Consider the following 16238-nt stretch of genomic DNA (forward strand, 5'->3'; position numbering starts at 1 on the left):
TGTCCTGTACAGCCGCAACATGACCTCCCAACTCCTGTACTCAATACTCTGACCAATAAAGGAAAGCATACCAAACGCCTTCTTCACTATCCTATCTACCTGCGACTCCACTTTCAAGGAACCTGCAATCCAAGGTCCCTTTGTTCAGCAACACTCCCTAGGACTTTACCATTAAGTGTATAAGTCCTGCTAAGATTTGCTTTCGCAAAATTCAGCACCTCACATTTATCTGAATTAAACTCCATCTGTCACTTCTCAGCCTATTGACCCATCTGGTCCAGATCCTGTTATAATCTGAGGTAACCCTCTTCACTGTCCATTACACCTTCAATTTCGTCAGAGAAAGGGCCAGTTGCAAGTAACTATCCAATTCAAATTCTGCTCTTTCACCTCTGCTGCCTAGATTTGAATTATCATGAAAGTAACTCTCCAGGATATTAAGCAAAGGGGAATCAATCTGTTGTAACTCATTTCTAATTAAACTCAAGTACACAACTGAAAACTGTCAACATTTTCCCATTGAGCCCACAGAGATGATAAATATGGTCACCTGCTACACAGTTTAACATTGGTTGATGTGCATTTTTAGAAACGAGACTCAGCTTATTAGAGGGGCTGCTATAAACAGGATTTATAATAGACAGATAGGAGGCTGGAAGAACACAGCAAGCCAGGCAGTATCTGGAGGGGGAGTAGTCGACATTTCGGGTGTGACCCTTCTTCAGGATTTTATCTACAAACAAGATTTATAACAGAAATGGGCCACCGATTTTACCCAGTAAACTAAAATCAACAGCAATTTCAGAGTCAAACACTGACTTATCGAAAACCTTTCCATCACTTCTGTATTGTAAACAATACAATATACCATTCCTATTTTCTGTTGCTAATTCGCAGCTGAGTATACCAAAGGTCCAGTGGTAACAAACTAGCTGGAAAAGCTTAGATACACATTAACAGATTATCAGCTAGAATCAGATCCATTTCAGTTATATAACTATAAAAAGGAATGGATGACTTTCGATGCAGTCATGCTAAACGTTTAACTGAAGTATTTTATGTATGAACATGCACCATTCTCCAATAAAATAATATTTCTGGTTTTAGTGAAATTCACCAAAAAGAAATTAATCTCTCATGTTGGAAGCTTTAATAAAGTCCTAGTTTAAAATTAACTGAAGGATTAAAATTGTAAATTATTTTGATGATTTACAAGTTGTCTTGGAAAATATTTACACAATAACTGATGCACCTGAAGACATAACGTGAGAGTTATGTTTTATTTGCACAGTTTTTTTTCTATTTTAACACTGTTCTGGAGACAGCTGTCTGCTTACCAGCTAAGGGCATTCACATTTAAATATTGTCTTTTTAAAAAAATTGGTTCCACAGCAGCAATCTGAGTTACTGGTCCAGAGACAAAGGGAATAACTTAAATCTCCAACAGCAGGCAAGTTTGGCTTGGGCAGGATTACATCTTAAAGACATTCAACATGACCTCAATCAGCCGACATTTGATTTTAATTGACAGCACGTGCATTCCCCAACCCATTCACAGGAGGCAGCTTAGTTAGTAAAAACCATGTAAGTGGCTACCTGTTGTTATTTTACTGGCTCTTTACCTTAATCCATTTTAGTTGGATTCCCTAGCTGTTGGTAAAACTATTAAAATTCCATTGCACCATTACTGGAGAATCAGGAGTGTTTCTTCCACCCAATGAACTGTTCTGCTTCTAATTCCATGATTCATAACTTGACACCATTCATGATCTGCCCTGCATTTCCCTACCTTCTTTCTGCATTGACCACCATCTTGTGCTATAGTTTTCCTACCAAGCAGACCAGAAATCAATCAGTTGTTCTGGTTTTGGGGGGTAGGAAACCCACAGAAACAATTTTAAAGATGTCCCATAATTAATATCAACATGTTGTATCTCTCCACTCTCAGGGCATAAGAACATGAAAACCATCATCTCTTCAGACAGGCATATCTGAAAAAACAGAAGCAAATTTTGTGTCAGATCCCAGTTTTGTTAAATCGCCACCCTGCTTGGCTTGTACATTGCCTCTCGCAGTGGAGTAGATGATTCTATTCCCACCTCATTTTCAGATGAGGTCAGAAAACAAGGCAGCACGGAGAAAGACGTTGCCACCTGCCAGAATTTCTACTAGCCACCGTTAGCTAGCCCCAGTCCTTGTGGTAATCCACTGTTCTAAGTGTACTGGTGTTTTCAGAAACAGGTCAGCTTTGCTCACAGAGCAGCATCAATGTCCAGCTAGTTAGCATACCAGCAAAGTAGCTACTTCCTGTTGCAGAATTCCCCCTCCCACTCTCTATCTCGCTACAGCAGTCATTTTGTTATGGAAGACTGAGAGTTTTTCAAGGACTTTTTATTTTCATGGAGTACTTTTTCTATTTTCAATAACTCCTTTATTATGAGAATGGTCTTGTACTAATAGTAACATCTGTATGAGAGCAGTTTTTTCTAAGAAGGGTTTCCTTCTTTAGCTTGGTATAAGTGCTATTTTATCCAAGACTGTATAATTTATTTTATTCACTCCTGGGATGTAAGATTACTGTCTGGCCTCACATTAGTTGCCCTTCTTGAACAGCCACAGTTCAATTGGTGTAGATACACCCACAGCAACATCAGGGAGGGAGTTCTAGGAATTTGAGCCAGCAAAACTGAAGGAACCAGTGACATATTTCCAAGGGAGGATGGTGAGTGGCTTGGATGGGAACTTGCAGGTAGCAAGTGGGCGGCACAGTGGCTAGCACTGTTGCCTCACAGCGCCTGAGACCCGGGTTCAATTCCCGCCTCAGGCGACTGACTGTGTGGAGTTTGCACGTTCTCCCCGTGTCTGCGTGGGGGTGCTCAGGTTTCCTCCCACAGTCCAAAGATGTGCAGGTCAGGTGAATTGGCCATGCTAAATTGCCTGTAGTAAGGGGTAAATGTAGGGGTATGGGTGGGTTGCGCTTCGGCGGGTCGGTGTGAACTTGTTGGGCCATAGGGCCTGTTTCCATACTGTAATGTAATGTAATGTAATCTAATCTAATCTAATCAATTCCATACATCTGCTGCATTTGTCCTTCTAGGCAGGAGTGATTTGAGAGTTTGGAATGCGCTAAAATGGAACCTTGATGAATTTTTACAGAGTATCTTGTAGATGGTACACACTGTGGCTATTTGTGGCTGTGCTGGTAGGCATGAATGTATGTGGATGTGGTGTCAATCAAGCAGACGGTTTTGTCCTGGATGGCGTCAAGCTTTTAATATGTTTTTTGTAACTGCACACATCCAGACAAGTGAGAATCAAAAATTACAGAAAGTTCTGGATGTAGGTGTGTTCGCTGAGTTGGAAGGTTTGTTTTCAGATGTTTCGTCACCCTTCTAGGTAACATCAGTGAACCTCCGGATGAAGCACTGGTGGCATGGCCCACTTTTTGTTTATATGTTTAGGTTTCCTTTGGAAGCTCAGGAACCAAAGGAAACATAAACACAAAGAGAAAGCAGGCCATGCCACCAGTGCTTCATCTGGAGGCTCACTGAAGATGTTACCTAGTATGGTGATGAAACGTCTGAAAAACGAACCTTCCAGCTCAGCAAGCAAACCTACATTCAGAATGTCAACCTGAGCTACAAATCTTCTCAAAACTCACTATTACAGAAAGCTATCTGCAATATCTGTGGTGCGTGGCTTAGTGATGGCTGCCTCACAGCATCAGGGACCCAGGTTTGGTCCCACCCTCAGGCAACTGTCTGTACGAAGGTTGCACATTCTCCCCATGTCTTTGTGGGTTTCCTGCAAATGTTCCAGTTTCCTCCCACATCAGGATGTGCAGGTTAGGTGAATTGGCTAATCAAAATTGCCCACAGTTTCCAGGGATGTGCAGGCTAGGTGGATTAGCCATGGGAAATGCAGGGATAGGGGTAATGGGATGGGGCTGGGTCGATGGCTGCTTCTAGACAGTAGAGATTCTATGATTCTACATTGTGTCCTTTACTGTGAAGTGTTGCATAAATGTATTTATAAGCCATTGTGAAAAGAAGAAGGTGCACCAATATCACAAACTTACTTTACAATAATAACAAATTACTAAATTCAAACATACATGTTCATTTAACTTATTATATAAGACCACCTCTCAACAATACGCTTTGAGGCTTAAAAGCTCCTTTACGTCCTCACATCTCACACTCAACATCAGGGATCAAATACCACTGTTCAAGGTTGAATTTTCCCTCCATACTTTCTCAAATTTCTATCCACCTCATTCAGCTGGGTGGGACTGCATTTACTTAACCCATTCATAGTCCACGAATCACAGCAATGGTTTCACTTGCCACCATTGCACCTCTGGCTCCACTGGATCTACTCTGGACCCCCCTCCAATTTCCCTTCTTGCTACCACTTGGCAACATCATCCAAATGAAAAAGTGTTCATTTCTGTACACATGTTGATGACATTCAACTCAACCCCTCCACTCTCTATATACTATACTTTGAATGAGCAGAAACTTCCTTCAGCTTTATAACTGGGAACATAAAACCTTTGAATTCCTCGATAATCTCCTTTCTCTGGCTACTATCCGATATTGAACCAGACTGTTTGCAAGCTTGGTGCCAAACTTGACCCTAAGATGAACTTCCAGCCATGTATCCACACTATCATGAAGATCACCTATTTGCATCTTTATAAGTTGCCTGTCTCAGTCATTTGTTTGCTAAACCTCATCCATGTCAATGTTATCTCTAGGTTTGACTATTTTACACACCCCTAGCTAGTAGACTAAAGTCTATCCTCTAAACAAACTGGGTCATCCAAAGCTCTGCTTCTATACTTATCTTCAGCAAATCCTGAACATCCATAGCTGCTGCGTATTGACCATACTGGTTTCTGATTATGTATCATAATTTTAAAATTTTCATCCACGTCCAAGAACTTGCTTAGCCTTGCAAGACCCTGCCCTCAATTGAAAAATGTGGTGCTGGAAAAGCACAGCAGACCAGGCAGCATCCGAGGAGCAGGAGAATCGACGTTTCAGGCATAAGCCCTTCTTCAGGAATGAAGGGCTTATGCCCAAAACGTCGATTCTCCTGCTCCTCGGATGCTGCCTGGCCTGCTGTGCTTTTCCAGCACCACATTTTTCAAATCTGGTACTCCAGCATCTGCAGTCCTCACTTTCTCCTAAGACCCTGCCCTCACCCCACTACCTTTAATCAACCCCATTCCCTTACCCCTCCATGCACTCATCCAAGTCTGGCCTCTTCAGCATCTCACATTTACTTACTCCATTGTTAGTGCTTGTACCTACAGTTACCTAGACTTCAAGTTTTAGAATTCCCTCCCAAAACATGTAGGATTGCTCTCTCTATCCTTTTCAAGATGCACCTTTAATCCTGCTTTTGGTTATCTGCCCTCATTTCTGTGAATGCTTATCATTCTTTTTCAATATAGTTTCTATTAAGCACTTTAAGATTTTTATTATGTTAAAAGCACTGTATAAATAGAATTGCTGTTGTTTTCAAAACAGTACATGACTTCATTTTTCCCTATCTTTGCAATACTCTCCAAACCTCCAAGATTTTGCCATCTTCAATTTTGCCATAGCCAATTTTAAATGGTGTACCATCAGCTGACATAGCTTTAAACTCTGGAATTCCTTCCCTAGATCTCTCCACTTCAGAAAATACAAAACAGGAGGAAGTGGTATGACATTCAGCCCCTCAAGCCTGTTCTGTTATTTAATGAAGTCAAAGCTGATCTTCTACTTCAGTTACATCTTATAGTACCCTTGCACCTCTTGAAGCTTTTAGCAACATTTGTAAATCTTGCATTTGAATATAACAACTCAACATCTACAGGTCTCTGGGGTAGAGAAGTTCAAAGATCCACAAAGCTTTGACAAAGTAATCTCTCACAGTTGTAAATGGTCAACCCATTATCTGAAACTGAGACTGCTAATTCTAGACGCACCCTGCACCTAAACTATCAAGCCACTAAGAATTTTATAAATTCCAATGAGATCACTTATCATCCTTCAAAACTCCAAAAAAAATCAGTAGAAATCAATATCCTTATCCCAGCAATCAGTCTAGTAAAACTTTACATAAAACCCCACTTCCTTTTGCTAATTTGCCCTTATTTCAATTTTTATGGTTGAGTGTCAAACTTTGAAATATGCTAGAGGTGCTGTATAAATACAGTTTATCATCAGTGACCGGATTCTATGCCGAATGTGGTAAGATACTAAACACCAAACAGTTTCAGCATGACTTCTCCAGTCTTTTACTCTACACAGCATTAGCTTCCCATGCACAGTATTTCACAACTGTCAAGATTAAATTTCAGCTTTCATTGTTCTGCTTGTACATTTTGTCCTACTTATTTTACTATTTCTAAACTATATACCATCTTTCTCCATTTAACACTTCTACAAAATGTGAGCTATTTGCAAGACCCTATTTTTCAAGAGAAAAACAAAAATCCAAACAAAAAAAACACTAAAAAACCTAATTTACATAATGCCTGTCAGCCTTTTTCAGGCAAAAGATTACATTGTGTCATCAACAGAAAAGCTAAATTTACTTGCATTCTTTTCAAAGTTATAACTAATAATGGAACATAAAATATCCTAATAAAAAGTTAAACCATAATATTTTTACCCACGTCTATGGATACTATTCATGGTGTGCATCAGTTGCAGTTGGTCAATATGGATAGGCTTTAAATCAGAAAAGGTTTCAGGTAAAAAAAAGATAAAGATAGTAGTTGAGGACATAAAACTTCTACATGGTTCTCGGTAAAGACAAGAACACAAAGGGACAGATCATTTAAGAGTCCACCTACACATAAGGACCAACCAAACACCAGTTATTAAAAAAATCTCTAACTGAATGTGAAAAGCATTCATACAGTCACTTAGAGGAATTAGCAGCACAAATAAAAATAAAATGATTTAGATACACTTGCTATTACAAAGGCTTAGGAATGGAGGTAGCCAAGGTTATGCAATAAAAATTCCATGTACACAACATTTCAAAAGGACAGGCAATATCAGTTCCAGTAGTCAAGGATAATTTCACTTATAGTACAGTGATTGACAGTACATTGGAGTGAAGAGGATGCTTGTCATAGACTCAATAGAGAGAGAAAACGAGACACTTTGAGATAGTGGTGAAGTTGGGGATTGGTAAGAGATATTGAAAAAGAAGAAAACAATAGGCTAATGGAAAGATAACACTTTTTAACGATCCAAGCTTCATATTCAATGTCAGCAGTCAGTTGATAGTCTGTGATCAAAGAGATTTCTTGCTTTCTTGAAGTTTCTTTTTGCTCTCACATCTTCAGCCTTATAGTTCAAACTTAAAACCAGCCACATCTTGGCGAAGCAGGACCTGCTATAAGTGGAGTCCAGTGTACTGTCTTCCCAGCTGTTGAGGTGAAAATGAATAAACAATGGTCAGAAAGGATTTAGGCTCAAATCTGGAAGTAGAATCAGTAGATACAGTCAAAAAATACTAATGGTAGTAGCTTGTTGGCTCTGGAACAATAGTTATACCGGTATACAAATCACTAAGGAAGGAAAAATTGGAGTTTGATGCAAAGGCAACATGATTGCAAGAGACTTTAAATCTTCATGTAGAATGAACAGATTAAATTAACAAAATTAACCTGAAAGATAGGCTTTTAGAATATTTTTATGACATTTCCTGTAACAACATGTATGGAATCAACTCAAGTCAAAATCTAGTATTGCATAACAAGGCAGCATTAATTAGTACTTCCACAGTACAAGATCTGCTAAGAAAGAGAATATAACACAACTGAAACCCAGACTATAGTAAAAGCAAAATACTGTGGATGCTGGAGATATGAAATAAAAACAAAGTGCTTGTGCTGGAGAAACTCAATTCTGGCAGAAACTGTGAAGAGAGAAACAATTAACATTTCAATTCCTATAAGTCATCTTTGGAATTGTAGGAGAATGAAAAGTTATGATTTTTATGCTGTTGACAAAGTGGGAGAAAGAACAAATGGAACAGATGTATGGGGTGCCAAATAAAATACAAAAGCAAGTGCTAATAGTAGGAAAAGAGAGAGGTCAGCACAAAAAGATGATAACGATAGATGTGAATAGTAGAAAATACTTCAGCTCTAAGCAAATATACATTTCAAGACATGGTTTGGGAAGTACAATCAAAATGGAGGACAGTATGAGCTCCTGAGCTCAATGTTAGGACCTGGAGGCTGTAAAGTGCCAAAGCAAAAACTGTGAGATGCTGTTCATCCAGCTTGGTTAGGCAAGGCTTGGCTAAAGTTTTAAGCTAAAACTTTTTAAGTCTTCAAGACTTAACATTCTGCTCCATTTTGATTACATGCACCCATCCCATCCTGTTCGCATTATCTTGTCTACATGAATTTGTTCTCAGCAGAGTTGAATTCTTTTCTATTGACACCTATCAATATGGCTATTTTGATTGGGAACCATGAGGAGAGGGTTGGCATCAGGACCATAGAGAGAACTGGAGGTGTGCAGCAATGAGGCAAGAGGAAGACAGAAAGAACAGGGGAGAAGAGCAGGTGAAGCCCCTTTGATATCTTATCCCTGTTCACCTGTCTGATCCCTTGACCAGTCTTAGTCAGTAACTGCTTGTCACTCACGAGAACCAATGGATGTAACCAATCGAGACTTCCAGAAGACCTTTGATAAGGTGCAACATAGGAAACTGAGTAAGGTAAGGGCCTATGGTATTCAAGGCAAGGTACTAGAATGGATAGAGGATTGGCTGTATGGCAGAAGGCTAAGAGTGGGAATAAGAGGGTCCTTCTCAGCATGGAAGCCGGTGACTAGTGGTGTACCACATGGGTCAGTGCTGGGAGAACAGCTTTTCACTTTATATACTAACGATCTGGATGAAGGAACTGAGGGCATTCTGGTTAAGTTTGCAGATGATACAAAGATAGATGGAGGGACAGGTAGCATTGAGGAGGCAGGCAGGCTGCAAAAAGACTTAGAGGTGAGGAGTGTGGGCAAAGAAGTGGCAGATGAAATACATGGGAAAGTGATGTCATGCACTTTGGTAGAAAGAATTGAGGCATGGAACTATTATTTTCTAAATGGGGAGAAAATTCATAAATGCAAAGGGACTTGGGAATCCTAGTCCAGGTTTCTCTTAAGGTAAAATTGCAGGTTGAGCCAGTAGTTAGGAAGGCAAATGCAATGTTGTCATTCTTCTTGAGGATTTGAATATAAAGGCAGGGATGTACTTCTGAGGCTTTATAAAGCTCTGGCCAGATCACATTTACAGTATTGTGAGCAAGTTTGGACCCCATACCTCAGGAAGGATGTACTGGCTCTGGAGTGGAGGTTCACAAGAGGAGGCTCACAAGAATGAACTCAGGAATAAAAGGCTTAAAATATGTTTGAGGACTCTGAGACTATACACAATGGAGTTTAGAGGGATGAGGGGGGGAATCTGATTGAAAAACTTACAGAATACCGAATGGCCTGGGCAGAGTGGATATTGCGAAGATGGTTCCACTGGCAGGACAGAAGAGGACCCTAGGACACAGCCTTGGAGTAAAGGGAAGACACTTTAGAACAGAGATAAGGAGAAACTTGCTTAGCCAGAGACTAGTGAATCTACAGAATTCATTGCCACAGAAGACGGAGGAGGCCAGGTCATTGAGTATATTTAAAACAGAGGCAGATAACTTTTGATCTCCTTGGCAATCAAGAACTTATGGGGAGAAAGCCGGAAAATGGGACTGAAAAGCCTATCAGCCATGATTCAATGGTGGAACAGATTCAATGGGCTGAATGGCCTAATTTCTGCTCCTACGTCTTACGGCCATGGTCTGTAAGCTGCCATATAATTCTGTGAGCCTTTTTGGAGTTGGTTCTTGGTGGCCATTTTCTCACCCGAACCCCTGTACCATCAAAGCAAGAGGAAACTGGGGAGGAGAACGGGTTGGGGTGAAGAAGAAGAGAAACCCCTTTGATGCCACCACACACCCAAGATATTTTCTGTTGCCGACCCCTTTAAAATGTTGTCTCTGCTCTGTGCACATATGCAGTGAGATGCAATGATATAGAGGATCGATGTCCATGCCCTTTTCTGAATTATCATGCAGCTGCATTTGCCCAGCAGTTTTGGTGTCAGCAAATACTGCTTTTCCAGCCCCCTTCAGTTCTGAGTGAGTGTCATTGGACTTGAAACATGAGCATCTCTCTTCACAGATGCTGCCAGACTTGCTGAGTTTCTCCAGAATTTTCTGGTCTTCTTTCCAAATTCCATATTAAGATTGGAAGTGACACATTGTAGACCCAAACAAGAATGCTAAACATAAACAATGTCATTTACATGATAGGGAGAGCTGGCTAAAGTCAAATGGGCAAGTATGCCAGTAATGTTTTCTACTGTTTATTTTAAACAATTCAAAATGTTCTAAAAAATATATTGTTTAAAAAATGTTCAGTAAGAAAGACCCTTCCACGACTTAGTAAAGAGCCTGAAAACAGTGTAATATTAAATGAAAAGGTTCAATGTTGCAAAGGAAAGAATCATAGAATCCCGACAATGTGGAAGCAGACCATTTCACCCACTGAGTCCACAATAACCCTCTGAAGGGCATCCCACCCAGAACCACCCCACTACCCTAACTCCGTAAACCTGCCTTTACCATGGCTAACCCACCTAACCTACACATCCCAAGGCACTATGGGCAATTTACCACAGCTAATCAACCTAACCTACAACCATTGGACAGTAGGAGGAAACTGGAGCACCCAGAGGAAATCCATGCAGAAAAAGGAGGAATGTGCAAACTCCACACTGACAGTCACCAGAGGGTGAAATTGAACCCAGGTCCCTGGCACTGTGAGGCAGCAGTGCTAACTCCTGAGCCACTGTGCCACCCCAGAGAAACTCATCAGGACTAGCAGCATCTGTGAAGACAGAGCAGAAAGGAAAGAATTTCAGATATTCCCTGTCCTTTGTCTCTGCGGACGTACGTGCCTTCTGACATCTCTCCCAAACAGCCTGGCTGGGATTTGAAGGCTCTGCCCCCCACACACAAGATTGTTGTAATGTAGGAAATCTGGCACTTAATTTTCACTTAGCAAACTCCCACAATAAACAAAGCAATAATGACTACATTATATTTTTGTTATACTGATTGAGAAATAAATATTGGCCAATATAATAACAATAAATCCCCTGCCCTTCCTTGAAATAGTGCCATGGGATTGTTAACATTTACCTGAATAAGAAAATGGGACCTTGCCTTAACATCTCATCCAAAAACAACACCCCTGACTGTACAATGCTCCCTCAATACAGCTCTGAAGCAGAAGCTTTGAAGCAGGACTTGAATCCAGAAGGCATGGTTCAAAGATAAATGTCCCAACAATTGAGCCAATTTTCAGGGTTAAAAAGTGAGGAATAATTTGAAAATTAATCACAAAATACAAAGGAAATACTGTAAAAATTCAAATTAGACAATACTCACCAGTTACTTTTTAAGCGGCCCTTCGGGTTCCGGGTGATTTGCTTCTATTCTAGTTTGATGGATACAGAGTTGGCTGATAAGTCCAAGGCACGAAGGATAACTGTTGCTTGGACGGTCAGTTGACTTGACTTTGCTTCTGCATTTTTCAAAGAATGTCTGTGTCTTCCTTAATGAGCCTTATCCCATTGTTTTATGACAGGGCAGTCATATTTGACAAGTTTGCTACTGGTCTTTGAGGATATAACAAGCAGAGATGATAAAGGGAAGATGTACAGATGTTGTGTATTTGGCTTTCCAGAACGCATTTGATAAAGTGCCACATAAAAATTTATTTGACAAGATAGGAGCTCATGATATTGCAATAATGTATTAGCATGGATTGAGGATTCATTAATACAAGATGGACAGAGTGAGAATTAATGGGTCTCCTTTGGATTGGAAAAACCTAACTAGTGGAGTGCTACTAGATCCAGTTCTAGGGCCTTAATTATTTACCATCCATATTAATAACTTGGATGAGGGGCAAAGTCTAATGCATCCTTTACTGTTGACTGGGGGGGGGCATGGAATTTAAAAGTAATGTCTTGTTACAACTGTACAGGGTATTGGTGAGGCCACACCTGGTATACAGTGTACAGTTTTGGTCTCAATGTAGTTAAGAAAGAATATACTGGCATTAGAGGCTGCTCAAAACATTCACTAGGTTGATTCTTAGGACAAATAGACTGACTTATCAAGAATGGCTAACCAGTTTAGGCTTTTATTCATTAAAGTTTAGAAGAATGGTGGGTGGGGGTGAAGGTGGCAGCAGTGGCCTTACTAAAACCTACAAGATTCAGAGGAGGCTTGACAGGATAGATATTGAGAAGATGCTTCCACTGCTGGTAGAATCTCAAATTAGGCGACATAGTTACAGAATAAGGGGACAACATTTAAAACTGAGATGCAAAGGAATTTCTGCTCCATGAAGGTAACAAATATCTGAAAGCCTCTACCCTAGAGAGTTGCGGAGGCTAGATCACTGAACATATTTAAAGAGCAGGTAAATAAATTTTTGGTGTTTCAGAGAGTTGAAGGAGGATTATGATAAACAAAAGAGGATTTGAGGCCTGTGGCAAATTGACCGTGACCTTGTTGAATGACCAGCAGACCCGAGGAGCTAATGATCCATTCCGAACCCTATTTTTAGTATTATGATTGGTTACTACGAATGGGTGGAGTACTTCAGGGATGATTTGAAGACAGTTTTAAACTGAACTGGAGGAGATTGTTTGAGTGATTAATGTTTCAATTCTGAGCTCCTTCAATGGCTTCAAAATGGCTTGTCTCCCTCACGTCCAGACTAGGGTTCCAAAATGAATCAGAAAATTTTAGCATCAGGCTTCTGAGGGACAGATATTGAGCCCTGTATTTTCCACTCAAGTAAACTTCAAGAGGATGAAAGCAATTTTAATAAGTACAGTAATACATGCTGTGCCCATCTCAAACATGTTGAAATGGCCTGTGCTTCACCTGATGTAAAGCTCCACACAGGCACTCCTATGTGCTCCAAAATTAGTGTGCACTTGATTCAATAAATGTACATTCTCTTCACTGAAGTGAGCAGTCCAGGCTTCAACTAACTCCTTGCAAAATAATCCTGCTCATTTGGCTATTTTTCTTGGAAGCTCCCTCCCCAGAGTTCTTCAAAAAATCTGAGAATACTTTGCCTGCAATTGAATTCCTTCCTCACTCATTTCAGAATGGCATTGATTGCATCACAGTCCCAAAATTACAACTAATAACAAATGGCAATGTGAAATGACAGACAATTACGTAAATTTAAACCAAAGATGGACATTGTACAAACCTTAGAAAATGAAATCTCTACGGGATGCAGGCTTTGCTGGCTAAGCAAGCATTCATTGGCCATCTCTAACTGCCCTTGAGAAGGTGATGATGAGCTGCATCCTTGAACTATTTCAGTCCACCTGGTTCAGATACACCCACAGTGTAGCAAGGATGGGAGCTCCAGGATTTTGATTCAGTGATTATGAAGGAATGGTGATACAGTTTAAGTCAGGATTGTGTGGTGCTTGGACAAAAACATGCAAGCGATCGTGTTCCCATGCATCTGCTGCCCTAAATAGGGAATCTAGAATATGGGGCCAGGTTTTCCAGAATGGTGGCCAATCATTAAAGACTCCAATAAGGAAAAACTTCTTCAGTCTGAGGATTGTGAATTTTTGCAATTGTCAGAGCATTGTGAACTTTCCATGGTCAAACAAGTTTAAGACAGATGACTTGAATACTGACCTTGATCGCATTGAATGGCAAAGCATGTTACAGGGGGCCTGTATGTTTCTTATAACCACCATTGATGCTAACTAGTAACAGTTATCCTCTTGTTATCACTCTTTGAACTTCCTCTCATACTGATATAACCCCTTAAACAAAATATCCAACTCTTGGCAATACTGACTTTATCATGAGTCCCCACAGCTTTGACTTTAATAAATAACCTTCCAAGTAGAACTTTGGATTCTACCAACTACACACCTCTCCTTCGAAGGAATGCATCAATGACGAAAGACAGGGGTTTACACTAACCAAGAATCATTGCCCATTAGATATACTTTATTATTTAAACTGTCCCTGGAAATGTGACAACATTTAGAAACATCAGACACAAATCATGTCCTGCAGCTCTTAGTAATGATCTTCCAACATTCTCGTGTGTATCTGAATAAACAAATTTTCAATGGCAAACTATGAATTCTAACATGTACGACTTTAAAATTAGTATGTTCTTCACTAACAAAATAACGCTTAACTATATTAATAAGTAACATTCAAGTCAATCCACAACTGAAGCAATGACAAAACTAGTGGAATTTTCCATTTTTTTAACATATAAAATCCTGTGTACCATCTGAAACTAACAACTGTATGCGTGGAATAAATACTGATCATTTTCAAACACTTTAACGACAGAGTACCATTTCTTACCTGCAAACCACCCAGCTAAGAAGTCAAGTAAATACATTTTGTGCCAAATGTCAACTTCTTCTCATCAGCAATTGCGAAATGACGGACCTTAGTTTGAATATACAACAGTCACCAGAGAAACTAAAACAAGACCATAAACGAACAGGAGTAGTCTAATTAACTTGAGTTACGTAACACAAGTTGTGAAAATAACAGCAAAAACTGCTGCCCCTGAACGAAAAAAGCCGAGTGCCCGCATAAAAATTATGTAAGATCCGACTAGCGGCGGAAATAGCCGAGTCAGGGCGGAAATAGCCGAGTCAGTGCGGAAATAGCCGAGTCAGGGCGGAAATAGCCGAGAAAGGGCGGAAATAGCCGAGACAGGGGGGAAATAGCCGGGTGTCCACGAACGCCGAAAATAAACGAGTAACGGTCGAACTCTTCGTCGGGAACGTGGCTGGCGCTTGACGGGAAGTTTGATTTTTTTTTCATTTCCCTCGGTTTTATTTTGAGAACTGACAAAATGGACATTCTGCAATATACTGCAGCTTTGTTTGGTGCTAATAATTCACAAAATGGCAGTCATAAAACTAGTGTTCAACCCAACCTTACCTTTAACCGAGTATATGCACTTTCCAACTTGCAGTCTTTAATGACACATTTTAAATTAAAAATAAAAGGCAACGACAAAGAAAAGTACTGTGCCCCAGCCCCATTATGTAGTTGGAGATTTGTAAAGTGACGGGAAGTTTGATTTTTGTGATCAAAACAGTGAGGGGGAGGGTAGGGACTAAATCAAAATAAATCCCTGGTTTATTTTTTTTCCTTAAATCCCTGATTTATTTTTTTTACAGCAATGACAGTTGCACATTAGGGTCCCTGTTTATTTATTTATTTATTTTTCCTTAACCCCCGGTTAGGCGGTAGTGCTTATTTTATCCCCAGTACCCATGGTGTGTGTGTGTGCAGGTGTGAGACACAAAGTGCACGAATCTTTATTCAAATTCCACCACCAGGAAGATAGGAAAACACCCGGGTGGCCAGTGACAAACACTGCCCTTCACCTCAAAGAGCAGTGCTGTGTGACGACGGGAAGTTTGACTTATTTTTTCCAACACTCTGGTTCTTTTTTTTCTTTTTTTCTTTTTTCTTCTTTTTTTTTTAACCCAAATAAATCTCCTGTTTATTTTTTCCCCACACTACCACCTAAGTGCGATAGTGCTTATTTTTTCCAACACTCTGGTTCTTTTCTTTTTTTTCCCATGTTTATTTTTTTTTATTTTAACCCCCACACTACCACCTAAGTGCGGTAGTGCTTATTTTTTTCCCCAGCACCCATGGTGTGTGTGTGCAGGTGTGAGACACAGTGAAAGACACAAAGTGCACCAATCTTAATTCAAATTCCACCACCAGGAAGATAGGAAAACACCCGGGTGGCCAGTGACAAACACTGCCCTTCACATCAAAGAACAGTGCTGTGTGATCAAAACAGTGAAGGGGAGGGTAGGGACTAAATCAAAATAGAATTGGACGGAGAAATGATGCACTCCACTCCCTGAACAACTCCAGGGTGTTGATTGACACTGCGTGCTCCTTCTCCAAGGACACCCGGGCACTAACGTAGCCGTGGAAGAGGGGCAGGCAGTTGGCCCTAACGACCCCCTCCACGGCCCGCTGCCTCGACCTGTTGATGGCCAGTTTGGCCACCTCAGAGTGTATTTTTTTTTAGACAATACAGACCCAGCAAGCCCCC

At 40.4% G+C, this 16238-nt stretch overlaps 1 protein-coding gene across 6 annotated transcripts in view; it reads right to left on the reverse strand.

The window, feature by feature from the left end:
- Positions 1 to 14767, reverse strand: part of slc25a47b (solute carrier family 25 member 47b) — a 28480-nt gene extending 13713 nt beyond the window's left edge. The window contains exons 1-3 of one of the 6 annotated variants that reach the window (XM_043697407.1): positions 14507 to 14767; positions 11519 to 11748; positions 6674 to 7437 (exon numbers count right to left, since the gene is read on the reverse strand). In XM_043697407.1, the coding sequence (XP_043553342.1) occupies positions 6674 to 6785 (112 nt within the window). In that variant the 5' untranslated portion in view covers positions 6786 to 7437; positions 11519 to 11748; positions 14507 to 14767. The remainder of the gene's footprint in view (positions 1 to 6673; positions 7438 to 11518; positions 11749 to 14506) is intronic. The other 5 variants (XM_043697413.1, XM_043697409.1, XM_043697410.1 and 2 more) reach the window with 5 other exon arrangements.
- Positions 14768 to 16238: the final 1471 nt, after the last annotated feature.

The sequence above is a fragment of the Chiloscyllium plagiosum genome, chromosome 10 (genome assembly GCF_004010195.1).
Source record: "Chiloscyllium plagiosum isolate BGI_BamShark_2017 chromosome 10, ASM401019v2, whole genome shotgun sequence".
NCBI classification, from domain to species: Eukaryota; Metazoa; Chordata; class Chondrichthyes; order Orectolobiformes; family Hemiscylliidae; genus Chiloscyllium; species Chiloscyllium plagiosum.